The sequence below is a fragment of the Pongo abelii genome, chromosome 15, assembly GCF_028885655.2.
Source record: "Pongo abelii isolate AG06213 chromosome 15, NHGRI_mPonAbe1-v2.0_pri, whole genome shotgun sequence".
Lineage (NCBI taxonomy): Eukaryota > Metazoa > Chordata > Mammalia > Primates > Hominidae > Pongo > Pongo abelii.
Window position 1 is genome coordinate 99,584,369 of NC_072000.2, and position 18,641 is coordinate 99,603,009.

At 46.0% G+C, this 18,641-nt stretch overlaps 1 protein-coding gene across 4 annotated transcripts in view; it reads right to left on the reverse strand.

Annotated features, from left to right (window-relative positions):
- Positions 1 to 11,628: 11,628 nt before the first annotated feature.
- Positions 11,629 to 18,641, reverse strand: part of CLMN (calmin) — a 131,537-nt gene continuing 124,524 nt past the window's right edge. For 2 of the 4 annotated variants that reach the window (XM_054530478.2, XM_054530479.2), the window contains 5 exons: positions 16,602 to 16,798; positions 14,638 to 14,698; positions 13,949 to 14,019; positions 13,419 to 13,515; positions 11,629 to 11,830 (listed from right to left, as the gene is read on the reverse strand). In XM_054530478.2, coding sequence (XP_054386453.2) covers positions 11,666 to 11,830; positions 13,419 to 13,515; positions 13,949 to 14,019; positions 14,638 to 14,698; positions 16,602 to 16,798 — 591 coding nt within the window. In that variant the 3' untranslated portion in view covers positions 11,629 to 11,665. Of the gene's footprint in view, positions 11,835 to 13,418; positions 13,516 to 13,948; positions 14,076 to 14,637; positions 14,699 to 16,601; positions 16,799 to 18,641 lie in introns of those variants that run through there. The other 2 variants (XM_024231953.3, XR_008513199.2) reach the window with 2 other exon arrangements.

The following is an 18,641-nucleotide window of genomic DNA, read 5'->3' on the forward strand; positions in this document are numbered from 1 at the left end:
GCTCTTTTGGGCTGTCACATGTCACTGAAATTAATCTGAAACGTTGCAGCAATTAATGGAAAAAAATAGCACCCCATCTTCACGCTTTGAGCTTTTTATGGCATAACCACTCTGACCAAAGTAATATACCACCAAGTTGAAACATGATTATGCTCAGCTGTTTACAGGCTTTGGAAATTTCAGTACAGGATTTATCTTCCTGTCATACAGCCTGCCATTCCCGTTTTAATGTGGCCAGATCGTTTGATATGTTTTCTCTTTTTTGTCCATTCAAGCAGGGAGAAGGCTCTGTACATCCAGGAAGGTTTGTGAAGGGCCTCCTGGTATCTGTATTCAAAAGAAAGATTTAAAATTCAAATACAGCAGGGAGAATGGTCAGAAGACCCACTTCGGGGTGGCGTGTCAGAGTGGGATTGGTGGGGGAGAGATCAGTCTGGGGGCTCCGCAGATGCCATGGGAATGGCCTCATGATACACTGGGGACCTGAGATTCTAAAACTGGTCAGAGATGCCCAAGCCCAGTCAGTCACGGCACAGCAGCAGAGCAGCTAAGGGGCCATGGGGGCTGCGCCCTACCAGTGCGGACAGAGGCACAGTCACCTCAGGGCACTTCAATGCCACAGCCCAAGTACCCTTGGACAGGGAAAGGAAAAGGAGATGAGCAACGGGCATCTCAAACTTAACATGCTCAGATTCAGGAACTCCGGGTCTTCCCCACCATCTGCTTCGGCCCCATTTCCCCATCAGCCAATGGCATCTTTATTCTTCCAGATCCTCAGGCCAAAACCTTGGAGCATTTTTCAATCCTTTTTCTCTTACACTGTACACCCAATCCATCTGCAAATCCAGAGGGTCTACTTTCAAAATACATCCAGAATAAAATCACTGTGCCCCATTTCCGCTGCATCCACCTGTGCCATTGTCATCTCTCCCAGACTGTTGAAATAGACTTCTGGCTGGCCTCTGCATTCTGCCCTTGTTCCCTGGAGTTTATTCTCATTATGGCAGCTGGGTTTAGCCTGCTAAAATGTACGCTGACATGTGCTCAAAATTCTCCAGTGGATCCCAGCTCACTCTGGGTAAAGGCCAAAGTCCTTACCACATCCTACAAGGCCCTACCTGGCCTCTCTCCTCTCACTCACCATGCATTCACCAAACCAGGCTCTTTGCTGTTCCTTAAAAACCCCAGCCATGATCCTGCCTCAGTGCCTTTGCACTGGCTGCTCCCTTTGCTTAGAAAACTCTTTCCCCAGGCATTTGAAGGATCTGTCCCTGCGGCTCTTTTAGGTCTTTAGTCAAATGTCTCTTGCTCAAAGAGGTCTTTCCTGGCTGCTGTATGAGCCTGGTGGCACCTCGCTGTCCACCCCCAATCTACCTGCCTTCCCTGCGTTTTCTTATAGCACTGACGACATACTATGCATCGTACCATTTTGTTTCTGTCTGCCTCTTCTCACTAGACGGTCAGCTCTGGGAGGATAAAAACCTTGTTTTGGTTTCCTATTATATTCGCAGCAACCAGAACAGTGCTGATGCCAAGTAGGTGTGTAATAAATATTTGTTGCACCACCTTTTATTTGCTCTCCCTCTGTCCCCATCTCACTCCTGCTGCCCTTGGTTTCATCCCCTCTGCCCTCAAATGATGCAATCATCACGTCAGCTTTGGCTCAGGCTCTGTCTTCTGAGGACCCCTGGCAACTACAGTAACTTCCTGGAGGTCACAGAGCTAGTAAAAGACAGATCTAGGATTCAGACCTAGGCAGTCCCACTCCAGAGCTGCAGAGCTACTACTACTATTATTACTACTACTTCTTGGAGCATTACAAAGGCTCTAGGCAAGTTAATGCAGTTTAAAAAGGGCACATTCTCTATCATCTCTACCACTCTAAAGCCAATTGGCTTCGCTTTAGCCCTGGCAAAAGTATTATTTTTGGGGACTATTTGTTGGAAAGAGTGTAATTTCTGGTTGTCAAAACCACAAACACACACGAAGATAAGTATTATCAACGAAATGGTCAGTTCAAGAAATTTATATTCAAAAATTTTCTTAAGAATACATATAATTTTACAAGATCATTCATCATAGCACCAAGCCTAATATTCCTTAATAGAAAACAGTCAAATAACAAATACTCCAGTTAATTTCCCACAGGTATAAATTATGCAAATAGCCATTTATATCTTAATTTACAGTAATCAATAAATAAGACGGCACATTCATATATTTTTTACAAAGATCTTTTTTTTTTACAAAGCTACAGCTATACAGCTATGTATGTCCTAAATAGACAAAAATAATCCTTGTACTACAAAATAACATTTCATTTTCCTCAATAGTTTTCTTAGAGCTCTCAGTAAAAACTTTCAGACATAGTCAATTAAGCCCTGCACAATAAGGAAACATTAAATCTGCTCAATAGACCAGACTCCCCCAAAATAAAACAACGATCACCACCCACTACAATATGGTCTGAACAATCTCCTGTCTCCAAGTTTAGTAGTCTGTCCTGAGGATGTACAGTAGGGAACGACCATTTTTCCGTGTTCACAATTTGTCTTTGGCGGATAGTATCAGCACTGCTGTGAGTGACATAGGCAGCATCTTATGGTGCAATTTCAAGGGCAGAGGGCAGGTGTCTCCTGCACCACATTCCCTCCCTGCAGCTACCGCCCCTACCCCAGGGACATTCTACACAAACACACCAGCCTTTGGCTTAAGGGATCCTTGTTGTAATGCAAACGGCTCCGATTCTGAGTAGAATTTTAGGAGCCTTTTTGAGTCGTTACTCGGGGAAGGGGAAAAGATGAGGGATGGGAAGATCTAGTCCTGTACAGCTATTTATTCCTGCAGTTGAACTTTTGAATTTAAAAGAAATTCCCTTAGGAAACTGCCTCAGATGCTGACGTAATTTAAGGAGGCCAATTTAGTTCTAACAGCCCTAGGAAGCAGATTTCCCAGGTTCTACTTCAAACATTCATCTGAAACCTTTAAGATTCAGACTACCTTCTGTTTGACCAAACTCTTCCCAAAGGCACCTTTCTCAGATACTAAAGCCAAGAAGCACTGCCCTAAGCTTTGGGGTTATATACAGAGGTACACTTGCTTTAAGCAAATAGGCCACTTATTGAGATAAATAAAAACTACCTTCGTAACCTTTGGATTTTTAAACCTAGAAAGGACTTTTAAAAGAAGTCTTCCCACTTCCAACCCAGAGAGGTAAATTCAAGGCATCTGCAGGTGAGCCACAGCTAGGACGTGGGTTCTCCATACCCATAGCAGTGTTGGCCTGCTTTGGACAATGTCAACTCTCCAGACAACAGGCACTCCCAGAGTTTCCTTTAAAAAAGTGTCTAAATCCTTGCATGACATTTAGCAATACTGGCATTCTGGCACAGCACGGGCTTGTAGAGAATACACACCTATTGATTTTTGCTGGGGCTAAAGGAAGTGGTAGCTGTTGCAAACAGAATACAAGTATCAAATGATATTTTGTTATTTTGTTTTTTGTAACAATGCAAAAATCACTACTTTTAAGCTTAAAATACAGGAAAAATAATAATCCCTGCCTCAGAGACCAACCAGTTATGAATTCATCCAAGTAATTCGTGGTCTCTACTACTCCATTTTAATTACACTGTCCTCAGGCCTTCTCTACTTTTCTTTTTGAAGGAGAAAGCCCAATTTCCTACTCTGAGAAGTACGTGTTAGAGGTGCAGAGATGAGCAGCTGGGGGCAGGATGTATAGTTAATTGGAGGCCCTGAAGAACTATCTTTGATGTTGGACACTGAGATTTTACTGCAAAGGACCCTTTCAAGGCAGCCATTTTGGTTGCAAATTTGCAACTGCAGTGAAGTTTATAGAGTGTTTGAAAATAAGAGTCCTATGTTCCCAGTTCTGCTACTTACTAGTTCACGCTATGACCTTGTTATTTTTCTGTCCTGTGCTTTAGCTTCCTTTCCGAAATAAACACCTCCCACGATTGTTCTAAGGGTCAAGTGAGTTAATGAGTAAACAATGGCTTAAACTTCCTCTTGCAAAAAGGCCTGAGTTAGATTTGAGACAGGGTAGCTCGGAAAAAAGTAATGGATTGGAGAGAGGTTGGAAGAAGCTATGGTAAACTGAGTGTTAGGGAAAGAGGTATAGTCAACGCTTGCTTCAAGAGGAAGGAAATAGAGAAAAGGGGGCTGCTGGGCATCCTACAACTTCATAAACTTTCAAGAAAAGTATTTTTCATTCAACAAATATGTGCTGAATGCCTATAATGCACAGAAGCTCAGAAGTTAGTTTGCCAAGATCACCCAGAGATCTGGTGACAGAGCTGGGACTCCATTCTAAATCTGGCTGACTCCCAAACCTGACTTCTTTCTCTAGCCCACAATACCTCCCAGAGAAGAAGGCAGTGATTAAAATGGAAACAAAAAAAAGGGTTCCTTTAAAGAGAACACTGCTAGATGAAGCTATTCTTGACATCTGAGTGTCAGGGATTTAAACAAATTAGCAGTGTGATTGAGGCCGTGGATTGTTGAGGCATGTGTATATTTAAAAACAACTTGGTCAAACAGCACAAAATACTGGTTGTCTTTTTCCCATAGACAAGAATGTTTTTTGGCATGTTGCTCCAGCCCTGGCTGGGAGGAACTGCTTGCTTGATGTGTTCTCATCAAGGTTCTCAGAACAAGTTCTAAACACAAAGAAGCCAGTATTCCCAGCATTGTGGGGTCTGGCAATTGCAGAACACTCAGCTCAGAAACTCTAACTTTTGTGGGCTCTCGGGGAACCAGCAGCTCTGAGTCTCCAGGCTTTTGACCCACACCTGACCAAGCTCACCCCATGCCCTGTCTCACACACAATGGTAGAGAAATGACAAGTCCTGAAGGTCCTGTAGGACTCTTTAAAAAAATCAGAGTGAAGACCAGGCACAGTGGCTCATGCCTATAATCCCAGCATTTTGGGAGGCCAAGGCAGGAGGATCACTTGAGGCCAGGAGTTTGAGACCAGCCTGAGCAACAGTGAGACCTGTATCTATAAAAGATAAAAAAAAATTAGGTGGGCGTGGTGGCATGCACCTGTAGTACCAGCTACTAGGGAGGCTGAGGCAGGAGGATTGCCTGAGCCCAGGAGTTTCAGGCTGCAGTGAGCTGTGATCACATCACTGCACTCCAGCCTCGGTGACAGAGTAAGATGCTGTCTCTTAAAATCAGAGTGAAGAGGGCAGATGCTCACGTGGAGCCCGAAGATACAGGTGTCTGCACACGATGGAAATGGAACCTGTGCAAAGTCCATGCAAAGTATGTGCACCGGGCTCACTTCCATGAGCTGCCGACTGCTGTTCTCCAGGGAAATGCCTGATGAGAGCAAGGCGCAAGATCTGTGGAGCTCAAGGGGATGCTTGTGTCTCATGTTTGGCTCTCCCACGCTGGCTGTTAGGGGAAAAGAGCCATAGCAATTTTCAGCAAAGAAGGACGATAATGCCCACTCCAGCTCCCAGCCTTCCACCACCCAACCCAGGTCCTGGACCTTGTCATTAGGGCAGCCCCCTCACCAGTTGGATGCGACAGAACAACCTGCTATGTGGTGACAGTTCCAGATGGCAGCTGCTGGCCCAAGACGTTAAATCTTCCCCAAATGCTGTGTCAGCAGTGATTATGCAATGTCGGGGAAGGAGAAATAACACACCTGGCCCTCGCAGGGCTTTGTGCAGTCTCATTTCCTGGCTGAGAAGGTCCCGAGATACCAGGCTGACTGGAAGCTCCCACACAGCCCATTTCTGGGACCTGAGGGCACAAGGCTCCACAGAGGAATACCAGCGGGGAATGCAGTGGAGACCCCCAGGAAGGTGTCTCCAAGCAGAAGGGAGAGAGAGGCCGTGTCTCAAAACTCCAGAGGCTTCTGAAGTCCTTCTGGAGAGTTAAGAAAATCAGAGCTCATGTGAAAGCATTCTTGTCATACAACTGCCTTCCAATGGCATGACCACGGAAGGAGAAGAGCTCCTCACCAAAGCAGCCATGATGGATTCTGACATTTTCGTAAGACACATCTGTACTTGCTAATTCTGACTTTTGTTGGAGAGATGAGCTCCATGGTGTTCTGAGTCCCTAGCGATGGTGGGTAGGGAGGTTAGCTTCAGCAGCTGAGGCTGTGGTTTTGTAGTAAACTTAACTGGGAATGAAGATGGCTATCTGGAGGTCATCAACTAGCAGGGCGACTAGTTGTTTCCTCTTTCTAATCTTCAGTTTTTCATCTCTTAAATGAGGCACTGAACGCTTACATAATTCCTGAGGTTTTTGAACAGTTTATGACTTACAGAGATCAACTACACAGGCTGCCCCCAGTGCCTCTGCCTTCCCTCTGTTCCATCCTGACAAAGAGCAGGCATGCACTGCATGAGAAGAGGGTGGGGGGAACTATGCTGAACCTCAGAAATGGAGAAGCCCATGTTCTGGGTGGCTGCCCAAGGGGCAGCGAGAGTGTCCTGCTTCCGAGCCTTGGTGGGAGAACATCTCTCCACAAAGGTCAGGTCTGACCAGGAAGCCCCAGCCACCTGATCATCAACTATGGCAAGATACAAACTTCGACGAGGAAATGTTGGTCACGTTCAACAGAGAATCCGCGCTATTTGTTTGCTGGCAAACACCTGTGTGGACTACTTGTTTCTTTGTTTTTGAGACAGGGTCTCGCTCTGTCACTCAGGCCGGAGTGAAATAGCAGGATCATAGCTCACAGTAACCTCGAAGTCCTGGGCTCGAACAATTCTCCTGCCTCATCCTCCCGAGCAGCTGGGACTATAAGTGTATGCCACCACTAATTTAAATTTAACTTTTTGTAGAGATGGAGTCTTGCTATGTTGTGCAGGCTGGTCTTGAATTCCTGGCCTCAAGCGATCCTCCTGCCTTGGCCTCCCATAGGGCTGGGATTATAGGTGTGAGCCACTACTGTGCCTAGCCAGTTTTCTGTTTCTTAAATGAAGCAAGGGTGGTAAAGAAAACCTAGAACCCAGACCACCACACAGACTATATCTTTGGGGAGGCAGGAGATCTAAGATCATTTACTGACAATAGGCAGCAAAACCAGGGGGAAGGAAGGAAGGTAATAACTAATCATGGCATTCAAGCAGAGCTTAGCCATGCTATTTATCCCTCTCCTGCACTTGGCACAGCATTACACAAAATCACTTAGCAGACCACAGCTCAACAGGATGGATGTTGCTGCAGTCCCAGCTGGACTCAGGGCACTTTCACAAACCAGTCAGAGCAGCAAGGCCCCTAAGCAACCAGTGAGATAACTCAAATGGGGTTTATGGATCAAGATGGTATACTGAACACATGAGCCCATTTCTTCCCTCATGAAACCCCATGAAAATAGAAGCAGAGGAATGAAAGCTATATTAATACAACCATGAACACACAGGAATACAGAAGAGAACAGTAAGCAAGAGCTAGCAACCTATTTATGCAGGCATGGAACTGATGGAAAAGTGAGCAGGGAGGCGGATCCCAAAATCACATGCCTGCAGAGGGGAGGACACAGAGTGGTCAGCAGAGATGCCCTGTGGCCTCCAGGAGAGGCTTGGGGATTGGAATGGGAGGGATAGGGTGAGACATGGGGCTGAAGACCAGGGCATTTATTGGCTCTGAGGTCCCCTGTCCTTCCCATGCAGCCAGATGACCACTGTGCACCTACTCCATGGAGAAATCAGAGCAGCTCCAACTCAGGGACACCAGGCACAGCAAAGGTGGAAGCAACTTAATGAAAGTCTGAATACTCACGGGTGATGAGGCTGCCTGCTCAGCGGTCAGAACTCGGGCACACTGAATATAGACCAGGGTCTCTGGATATGGCCCTATAGTTGTGCACTGCACAGAGGCACCTGGCTAAAGAGGGCAATTACGAGTTAAAATCTAGCCTTTTCATTGCTCCTCAAGCATTGGCCAAGCTCAGGGCTGGGTATGTCTGGAGGAAGGGGCAAAAGGTGTCCTTTGCCAGTCAAGCCAAGTGCTCGTGGGGACTTCTGCCCAGATGGGACACCATTTTTGAAACCACATGAGGGCTCAGCGTAGGCTAAAAGCCCTGTGTATGCCCCTGCTTCCCAAGAAGGAGAGTAGTGGGAATATCTCTAAAGAGACAGAATGAGCCCCAGAGAAAACACGTGCAAATACTGACAGGCAGCGTTCTCCAATGATGAGTCCAGGTGCCCACCTGGTGACCCTAGTGGAAAAGCTCACCAGTTGGCACACACAACTTCCAATCAGCTTTTGGATGCCTCACTCTTAAACATGAACAGATCCACAGGATCACCAGATATTTGAGAAAAATTTACAACGTGAAAGATAGAGACTGAGACCACCAAAATAAAAAGAACTCAGAGAAAATGAGGGCAACACAGGGAGCAGAAAAGAACTTCCCCTCAGACCACAATCATTAACATCCACAGAGAGACAAAATCTGCATCCACGCATCAAGAGCAGGACACTATAAAACAAAGGCAGGATAATGACCAAAGGTTTTGTTAATTTGGAAAACAAAAACTCAACAAAACCTTCAGATTGGGAAGATAAAAATGAATAATTCTTCCTGAAAGCAGATCAGAAACATAGATGAAAAATAGAAAAGATAAAAAATATTAGAGCATCAGCCTGGGGTAAGGGAGGGTCCAACATTGAAATAATAGGTGGTCCAGAAAGAAAGAATGTAAGTAATCACAAGAAAATTTAAGAAATTTCCCATGAAGGCTCAGCACAAGGTTTAACACCTGGGATACAACACCATCATGACAGTTCAGAACACCAACAATAAAGAGATCTTAAATGTTTCCAGGAAGGGTGGATAAAAAACCTAAGTCACATATACAGGTATGGGAATCAGAATGGCATCAAAAATCTCAACCAGCATGCTTGGCAGGGGCTAGGGGAGGGTATTATTTTCCACCTGTCATTCTATGCTCAGCCACATTTCTGTTAAGGGCAGAATACAGACATCTTAAGTCATGCAAAAATCTCAAAATATTTACAACCATATTTACTTCCCATGTTCTCTTCCTCAGGAAGTTATTAAAGAATGCGCCACACCAAAAAAAAAAAAAAAAAAAAAAAGTAAAGAGAGAGAATAGCAAATTAAGGGGGACATTTGGAGGAGAAAGGACATGTAACCATAACACACTGCTGGGCTTGGGAGTCAACAATCCTTAACTGCTCCAGGTAATGTCAATACCTAGTAGAAATGTACTAAATGATGTGATCTAGCTATACTGGAAAACCAAAGCACGGTATGGCAAGAGTGAAATCCTCCTCTACTGTGACAGCAAGCCAGTAGATGTTTCTAAATTAAAAAATAAAGTGTAAGCACGTTATGTAGAAATGCAAACATAAGGGAGTTGAAAGTGGTTACTTCTAAGCAGCGAGACTTAGGGGACTGCTAGTTCTTGTTAAAAGCCTTATTGTATTTCTTTTAATTTTAAAAAAATTACAAGCAATGGGGTGGTTTGTCCTGCAGACTTCCACATCCATTTTCTATATCCAGCTTCTTCCATAGGAAGCCTATACTCAAATGAGATTTTTTTTCCTTTGCAAAATATCAGTTGACTGCCAACCTGAACCAAATGACTTTCAGGCATCTTGCCAGTAGATGTTTTAAACAATATTACCAGTTGTAATAGGTGAGAGAAGTATCCTGCAGAGGTTTTTCTGAACAAGGTCTAGACCCATAAAATGAAATGATTCACATTTGGGTTGGCTCTTCCCAGGCTCTTCAAGCATCTAATTTAGGCGAGGACTGCATGGTGCCCAGGGTTATAAACTATCACATAATCTTTATTATCTGTACCTTTGAGCTTTCATTGATGCCAGGGAGCTCATTAATTAGCTCATTTTCCATGGGGCTCTTGGCCTTCCAGATGGAATCACTCCAAGCTCCCAGCAGCTTTCTGGTTGGAAGGCTGAAATTTTTTCAGGAGGGGAGACAGACTATAATCAGACTGGTTTAGAGGCCAGATTTTGGCTGTCATCAACTCAGATGTGCTATGTAAATTCTTCTGGCCATGCTGGAATTCTGTAAACTTGAAACCCACTGCTTGAAATGAGCAAGTCCTTGGCTAGCAAAGAAAGAAATGTGATTCCTGGAGTAAGAGCGACGCTGGTATGTCAAATGACAAGCTGTTGCAGTTGTCAAGGGTATTTCAGAAGGAATCAGGGATGAGCTTGAAGGTGAGTAAGAATTCCTCATGGGAAAAATACAAGAACAAAACAAATGTCAATAGTTGGTCTAAAATTTTTGGTTTTGTTTGAATGTGGACATTTTAATCTAGTCATTTTATCTTTTTCTCAGGACACTGGTGTGCCCAGTGGAAGTTTCCTACAAGGGATGACAGCTCTGGACAGGGCATCAAGTGCCTGTGTGCTCACTGCAAGTCTGCCCCTGGTTGGCTATATGATCTTGGTCAAGCTGCTCTGTCTCTCTGGGTTCAGCTAGACAAGATGCTCACTGAGTCCCCTCCTGACTCATTTGTGATTTTATAAGGGTGGCCTGGTACATGCTTTCTGAAGGGGAGAGCAAGGGGAGGAGGAACCAATGCAGAGACTCGCCACGAACCTGAGTCTTGGCAGGAAGGAGAGAGCACAGGGAACCCGGGGCTGAGGAAGACTGGAGTCAGGGGTGCTAGAGATGCCTCTCTTCTTTTACAAACCTCCTGTGCTGGCCTGCTCCCAGAGTGCTGTCCAGAAAGCCTCTTCAAGAAACCCATTACAAGTGACCACAAAGAATGCCCATTCCAAGACATGCATTCTGAGGGAGGTGTGCACCAAATCTTTCGCGGGCAGGAAGCTGCCCCACCACCCAGCTCCAGCACCGCTGGGAGCTGATTCCAGCCCACCCACTCCTCATGGCTTTTATAGGGCCCTGCTGGGCCCTGGCGATCTGGTTTGAAAATCATGGTTCTATCTCAATCCAATCAGTGGAAAACTGAATTTCAAGTGTATCTCCCCTCAAACAAACAAACAAAAAAACAAAACAACAACAACAACAAAAAAACCGGGGTGAAAAAGAGCACACAGTGGCTCTCAACACAGCTTTCACCTTCCTCCCTGGATTCTGCCATTCCTGGATGTGCTTGCACAGAGCCGGCTGCTTGAATTTCCCCTAGTGAATGCAACCAGTTACCGGACTGTGACAGGTGCATGGACCCCAGCACCTTCTCTCAAACACCCATGCTTGGAGGAAAACGTGGCAGCTTTCTTCCCAGCTGGGGCTCGGCCTGGGGTGCCCACCCTCTTTCTCATCAAGCAGCCCTTCATCTGAGAGGTAAGAAACTCGAGTTCATCCAGCGTGTGAACCTGCATGTGGGGTGTGCTAAGATCCAGGCGGGCTAATGATCACTAACAATGCTTCCTATCCAACCCAGCAAGGCACACAAGGACAAAACCCCACCTACGGATCCAGCTGCATGCCTGAGTTTTGAGTACATAGCCAAAGAAAAAAGCATGCTCAGGTCGTCCAGAAAAAAAAGGAAACCTGAAAAAAAAAAAATCAAAAAACCACAATAGCGAGAAAGGGGGTCTAAGTTTCCTCGGAGGTCCTCAACTGTCTGTAGAAGTGCCCCACCTGGAACCCAAAATAAAATGAAGTAACCCCGCCCCTGGTCAGGGTCCTGTCTTTTTTATTATCCAGACACACGTATCAGAGCCTGTTAACATCCAGTTGTGGGAAGAGCAGCAAGCAGTACACCAGCAGCCACAGGAAAACAATAAAATACATCATATCCGGCTGCTGGACAAGCTGTGTCAGGGAGTCGCTCTGCGGGCTGTGGCTCCCCAGTGACATGGCTTCTCCTGAGCTGTTGGCCTTCCTACAGAAGAAACACAGAGGAAAGGTAGTTACCAAGCAGGTTCCCAGGAAAGTGGACCCCACCCAGTGCTACCCGTCTCTCCCCGGCCACCACTCCCCGCCTGAAGACCTGAAGGCTTCCCAGCACCATGTCCAGGTAGGCCCCACACTGTGTGTACTGGCCCAAGGCAGTGGGTCAGGCCATCCAGGCAGCCCCTCGAGCTTTTGCGCATACTCCGTTCATCTCCATAACATCAGGTGAGAGGAGCTGGCAGCCCCATTCTGCAGATGGACACACTGAGGCTTTCGGGGTGCAGTGACTTGCCCAAGGCCATGCAATTACTTGGCGACAGAGCTGGCGCCTAGGCCAGGTCTCCTGGGACAGCTTTCTTGATGCCACAGTGCTCTCAGAGAGTGACACGGAGTTAGATACTGATCGCTCGCTGCTGTTTGTTAGTAACGCAGGGGACCCCATAGGTCATCTAAGGGATGAAGTGTCCCTAATAGCAGATCATTTTAAATCATCTATCAGAAAGAAACAAAGACCTCTCCCATTCCCCACAGTTTTGTTTCGGCTTTGGAATATTACCTTTAAAATAATTACCAGATTTGATTTCAGTCAGATTTACCTTCCTGCTTTTATTTTATAGGTGGTAGTGTTAAAATGTCATTTCAGTTTTGCCTGGCGGATAATAGGGAAGCCCAGAAGTTTTTGCCTGGGGCTGGGGCCTCTGCTTGGAGCTGCATGTAGAGAAGCCTGCAGTGTAAACTTCTTAGGGTGGTTTTGTGCTGTGTAATGGAGATTACGAGAGGCTAAAACCACTTGTCCCAGAATTATCTCCTGATAGCAGGAGCGACGGGGCAGGGCAGGATTAAACATCTGCCACCGTCTACACACTGAATGATAAATACCCACATGATGGGCTTCTTTAAAAAGCTGTCCACAGAAACAAGTTAAACTATATACTGTTTATAGAGACACGGTCTCTCTGTGTTGCCCAGGCTAGTCTCAAACTCCTGGCCTCAAGCAATCCTCCCTCCTTGGCCTCCCAAAGTGCTGGGATTACAGGCGTGAACCACCACGTGCAGCCTAAACCATATTTTTTATTATAAAGGTAATAAATGCTCAATGTAGAAAACTGAAAACACGACTGCATTTCTCAACTTTACAGGTTCTATTTTCAACGCCTCTATCTCATAAGAGCAAAAAGGATTATTTTCCTATGAGCATATCCAGCCTAGTTGAAAACTTGAATTAGCATTTCCATTTCACGGCAGGGGAAAGGAGCTGTCCTGCTTCTTTTTTAGCAGCCAGAGGGATGAGGTTCTAAGGACCACACTCTTGGGTGTTGGGTAATATTCAGACAGAGGCTTCCGATTCCAGTAATCTAAATCCTTCCAAGCCAATTCAAATCTGTGGCGAGTAAATAAAAATTTTTAAAAATAAAAACATAATAAAGCAACTCTATGACTTCAACAGGAATGGGGACGTCTCAGAATTGTAAGAGTCTGAGAAGTTTTTCTGGTTTTATGTTTTAAATGGGCAGGTTTCCAGCAATTCAGCAACATCAGGCTAGGCCAACAGTTCTCCGACAGCAAGAAATACTTTCATAGACATCCTGGCATGTTTGCTTTCCCTCTTCATGTCTGCTCTGATGCCATAAAACTGTAAAATCAGCTCAGTGAGCTTCTGAGTATTGTACCTGCAGTGGCGACAGGGGATGGACAGGCGTCAGGGGCTACAGCATTCACGGGGGACACACAGCCTCACAAGACCACCACCTCTTCTCCTGCCTGGCCCTCCCTTTGCTAACTACCCTATACCACTAAACCACCCTATACTCTATACCACTCATTTAAACACAGCTGCAGGCTCAGAACCCAGACCCATCTTTAAACTGACTCATTTTCGGAACCGGGCCCTGCCCATCAGTGTTAATTAATATCTACTTTTCCTTTCTACTCATATTCAATTTACATCATTTTCTCTGGAATAGTTATTTTCTTGCATTATCCCAAATTATTAATACTGTTATCAACAAAACAGTGGGAGAATAACCACCCCTGTAAGGCAGGCTGCAGAATGTAAAAACATTTTATTACAACCCCCACAAAACCTGAAGTAAAGCCACCAACCTGGTTAACATTCGGTTTCTTCTGTCATCCAGATCTGCTGCGTTCCTCAACTGAACATAGCTAAAATGGTCCTACAGTGAAATTTATAAACAAAACCCCCGCCACCCAATTAGTAAAGATGAAATCTCTGAAACAGAAAATAAAACGATTTTAAACACACAAAGCCGAGCATGCCAGGCATTTCTCAATACTGTCAGCATCTAGATCCAAAATCAAAGTGCTAAACAATATACATTCCTCTACCTCCTCCCCCAAGCCCCTCCCTTCTGAGCATGAGAGACCCCACCACCCGGAACCCGAATTGGGGTGTGCTGCTCCGGGTTCTAACACATCTGCTACTAAGCACGTGCAACTGTCCATCGGACGTTGACTCATGTTGCACCTCTGTCTTCGAACGTGATCCTTCTGGGTGTGTGTGGGGGGGTCCAGGTGGGGGGTTTTGGATGCATTTTTATAACAAAGAGGCCTTTGGGCTTTAAAATCATCACTTTATTTACATCCCTTATTGCCCAAACCGGATATCCGATTGGACTGTGCTTAATGACAAGGTTTCAATTTGCTTGTCTTCTATCCAAAAGTATGGCTGTTGCACGTCAGTAATTTCAAAGCTCTGGGTTGGGGAGGAGGAAGGATGGAAAGGAATCGATTAGCAGGGGCCGTGCAGAAAGAGAAGAAATTCACATACTAACCGATTCCGAAGACCTATTAGTATGTCGTCGAATGTAAATGCTGGAGTCACTGTGACTAGTCCTGAAAAACAAACACATGTTTTGAATTGGTACCACCTGGAGCTCTTCATGGCTCAGTTGTACGGTCACCCCCATCCTGGGGTTTCCACATATAGATTTAGGCAAGCGACAACTTCACACCCAGGGACAGAAATGACAGATTTTATCTAACATGCCTACTTTGGTTGGAGAGTGCTTACAAATAGGATGGATATTAGTGATACATACATTGGGCCCTCATCTACAAGAAAAATCAAAGTCAGGATTTTAAATAGAAAGCAAGCCACATATTCTTAAAAATCAAAGCATTTGGAGCAGGAAGTAACCCAAGCATCCTGATGTGCTGGGACTCACCAGAGGTTCTCTGCAATTAGTCAGACCTGGGCCTAGACCAGGCTGCCCCGACTCTCTCTACCTGCCTCTGAGGTCCAAAATATACAAGTGGGAATGCTTGCCTCGCACTTTTCATGTTCCACCCAGTCCTAGCGGAATGAAGGGTAATGTCCTATTTCCTTGAAGGATGGAGCCCTGCCTGAATCACCCCTGTGGCTGACCTCTTTCTCCCTCTCCTGAAGTCCCCAGGCCTAGCAGACTCCATTGCATAGTGGCTGCTCAAGGATTCTTTGAGAATTAACCTGCTTAGGGAGAAGCTGAGCAGTTGGGCAAATCCCTTGCACTGTTTATCCAAAGTGCTCACCTGCACTGACAGCAGAGCCCAGCGACATGCAAAGATCATAGATGACTGCTAGACAGTCACATCCAGGGGCAGGGACAGGCATGCTGGGAGTCAAAGGCCAAGTGGGCAGCAGCCTTCTGTTGTGCCTTGGCCCTCCTTCCCCTGCCTCTGTTTCCCCAAGGTCCAGGCACAGAAGCAAGGCAGAGGGAGGTGGAAAGTCAGGCACCTGCCAGCAACTCCTCTGGCTCTGTCTGTATGGGCTTCTCCCTGCCCCTCCCCAAATGCATATCTCAATAGTGTTCTGTTGCAGCTTGTATCACTCACATCATCACAGGCAACAAGGGGGCACAAAAAGAATGTGGACTGTGGAGTGGGACACATCTGAGTCCAAGACTCCCTAAGCTGGGAAAGTTACCTGGCCCCCTGACCTTCTTTGTCTGCCATATGAGGCACAGTCCCACCAGTGTGTCTACAGGTGACGTGAGACTGAATGAGAAAATGAACGTGAAGTGCCTGGGCACAGTAAGAGCTTGATAAACAGTGACTGACTATTGTGATGATGAGAGAGGGGAGAGACCAGGGTCTTCTGATTTTCAGCAGTTCCACATTTTCCCTGGAACAAATCTGGCTCATCTGGTGGCCTTGGAGTGACAGAGCAGAGGTGTGCTATAAGACTCCTGTAGATCAGTTAAATCTCATTATCCTCCCTGCTCCCTCCTTCTCCCAAGCTAAATCAAGCATCCGTACTTCCTTGGAATGGGAATTGTGGAAGAAGCCATAATATTAATGAGATGTCCAGCTTCCATGTGCCAGACATTAAAGGTCTCCTTGGTGGAAAGGTGGATATGCTTGAAGTCATTAAGATGCTTATAAAGTGAAGTTTGGTCAACCTGCAGTTGTCTGGGGGCCAGAAGGCAGCCAGCAGAGGCTCCAAGTCTACCACATTCACCCCCACGCCTACCTATGGTTCAGCCATCCACTGCTCACTGCCAGCTTCCACTCAAAGGTTTGAAGAGTGAGGAGAGAAGGCAAGCTTCCCATCCTTCCCTTTTTGCTCCTTATGAGGTCTGGTAATGATGAGGGTGGGTCGGGGAACCCAGGTGTAGAGAATGAAGATTGTGTACGACGCTGTATTTCCCTTGCTGTCCAATCCCATGCCTGCACCTCCCACCCCACCAAATCAGAAACTGCAAATGACTCTCTAACTCTCTGGCTCCACCTTAAGGGTGAAAAGAGATGAATAAAATACCTGGAAGGAATGCTGTAGTCGCTAGTGTCTTCTTCTAGGTCATCTGAGGATTGAACACTTCCTGGTGCTACAAATAGTGAACTTTCTACGTGGTCCACATGTTTCCTTTTTTCCTTTTTTTTACTACTGATTGATTCTTTCGTTACATTTTCTTCTAGGGGGTTTGCTGTGTTTTCCAGGTTTGGGGATTCCTGGGACTGAAAGACAGAACAACCAAATCCAAGTCAATATGCCATGCAGTGTAAAGTAGGTGACATCACCCAGCAGTGCTCTGCCCAGGCCCAGCCAGGGCATCCCTTCCAGTTCTGCCTGTTCCCTGATCCTCTTCATGAATCCCCTGCAGCACAGCCTGCGTGAGAGACAAGTCCACCCCAACTCCGGCCCCTGGTACAGACTTCAAATGCTACAAATTGATGGAGTTAAAGCAATATAGGTTCTAGAGTCGGCAAGATCTGATTTCAAATCCTGGCTGAGTCAGCTCTGTGACCTTGAGTGACTGATGTTATCTTGTTGAGCCTCAGTTTATTTGTTGGTAAAATGGGTACAATAATTATTAACCACGTCCCACTATTCCACAGGATTTCCTATAAATGATGTCTCTAATTAGCTGTGTGTGGTGGTGCCTGTGGTCCCAACTACTTGGGAGGTGGAGGTGGGAGGATGGCTTGGGCCTGGGAGGCAGAGGTTGCAGTGAGCCAAGATCATGCCACTGCACTCCAACCTGGATGACACAGTGAGACCCTGTGAAGAAGAAGGAAGAAGAAGAAAAGAAGGAGGAGGAGGAAGAATGAGAAGGAAGAAGGAGGAGGAAGAAGAAGAAAGAAGAAAGGACAAGAAGAAGAAAGAAGAAAAATGAAGAAGAAAAAAGGAGAGAAGGAAGGAAGAGAGAAAGAAAAGAAAAGAAAGAGAAAAAGAAAGAGAAAGAAAGGAGGAGGAGAAGGGCTCTTACAGTGAGCAGTGGTTGAATCCTTCACAACCATCATCCTTTTAAACAAAAGAATAAATCCTGGAAGCTAGGTGGGCCAAAGGGTGCAAAGGTGGCCTATAGGTTTGGAGAGGCACATGCACAAGCAGGTGTAGAGTTTTCAGGATGCCATCTTCACTGTGCCTTTGGCCGAAGGTGGATGGTAGTGCAACATGTCTAGCATGTATTTGGTAATGAAGATTCTTTGACCTCTGTCTGCACCAGGCACTCTGAAACCCGTCAGCAAGGCTCACGAGTGAAATGCAGGAGCATGGTCATTGTTGGAGCCACCTCTCAAGAATTCTTTTAGGGGCTGGAAGAACCTGTTCAACAGGTGTCACAATAAGAGCATTAGAGCGGCCAGGCCATTGTGCCCTGGGAGAACAAAGCTCCATGCAGGAATGACAAGCTGCGCTCAGCAATCTGAAATGATAGTCTCACAGGCTGCCCTCATCAATGGTCAAATGCTACTGTTTTTGAAAGATGAAACAAGCAGAGGGCTTATTTATTTTTTCAAGACCAGAAGAAAAACTTGCCATTTTCTAGTCCCTTTGGCTGGGAAAATATCTTTTTTTCTTTTTTTTTTTTGAGATGGAGTCTTGCTTTTGTCTCCTAGGCTGGAGTGCAGTGGCGTGATCTTGGCTCACTGCAACCTCTACCTCCCAGGTTTAAGTGATTTTTCTGCCTCAGCCTCCGGAGTAGCTGGGATTACAGGCACCTGCCACCACGCCTGGCTAATTTTTGTATTTTTAGTAGAGACAGGGTTTCTCCATGTTGGCCAGGCTGGTCTTGAACTCTTGACTTCAGGTGATCCACCCACTTCAGCCTCCCAAAGGGCAGGGATTACAGGTGTGAGCCACTGCTCCCGGCCTCTTTTTTTTTTTTTTTTAAAGGAAGGCAAGGTATCAGAGAAATGCTTCATCCCATCTCCTTGTCTGCCAGGACCCAAGACTCCCAGACCTCACCTCGGGCTCCTCATCAAACGGGCTGTACCCTCTCCCTACGCTCACCCACACGGATTGAGGCAAGGGCTGCACTCGGGAGCAAATTGCAAGGTGGGCTGGGGATCAGTGGGC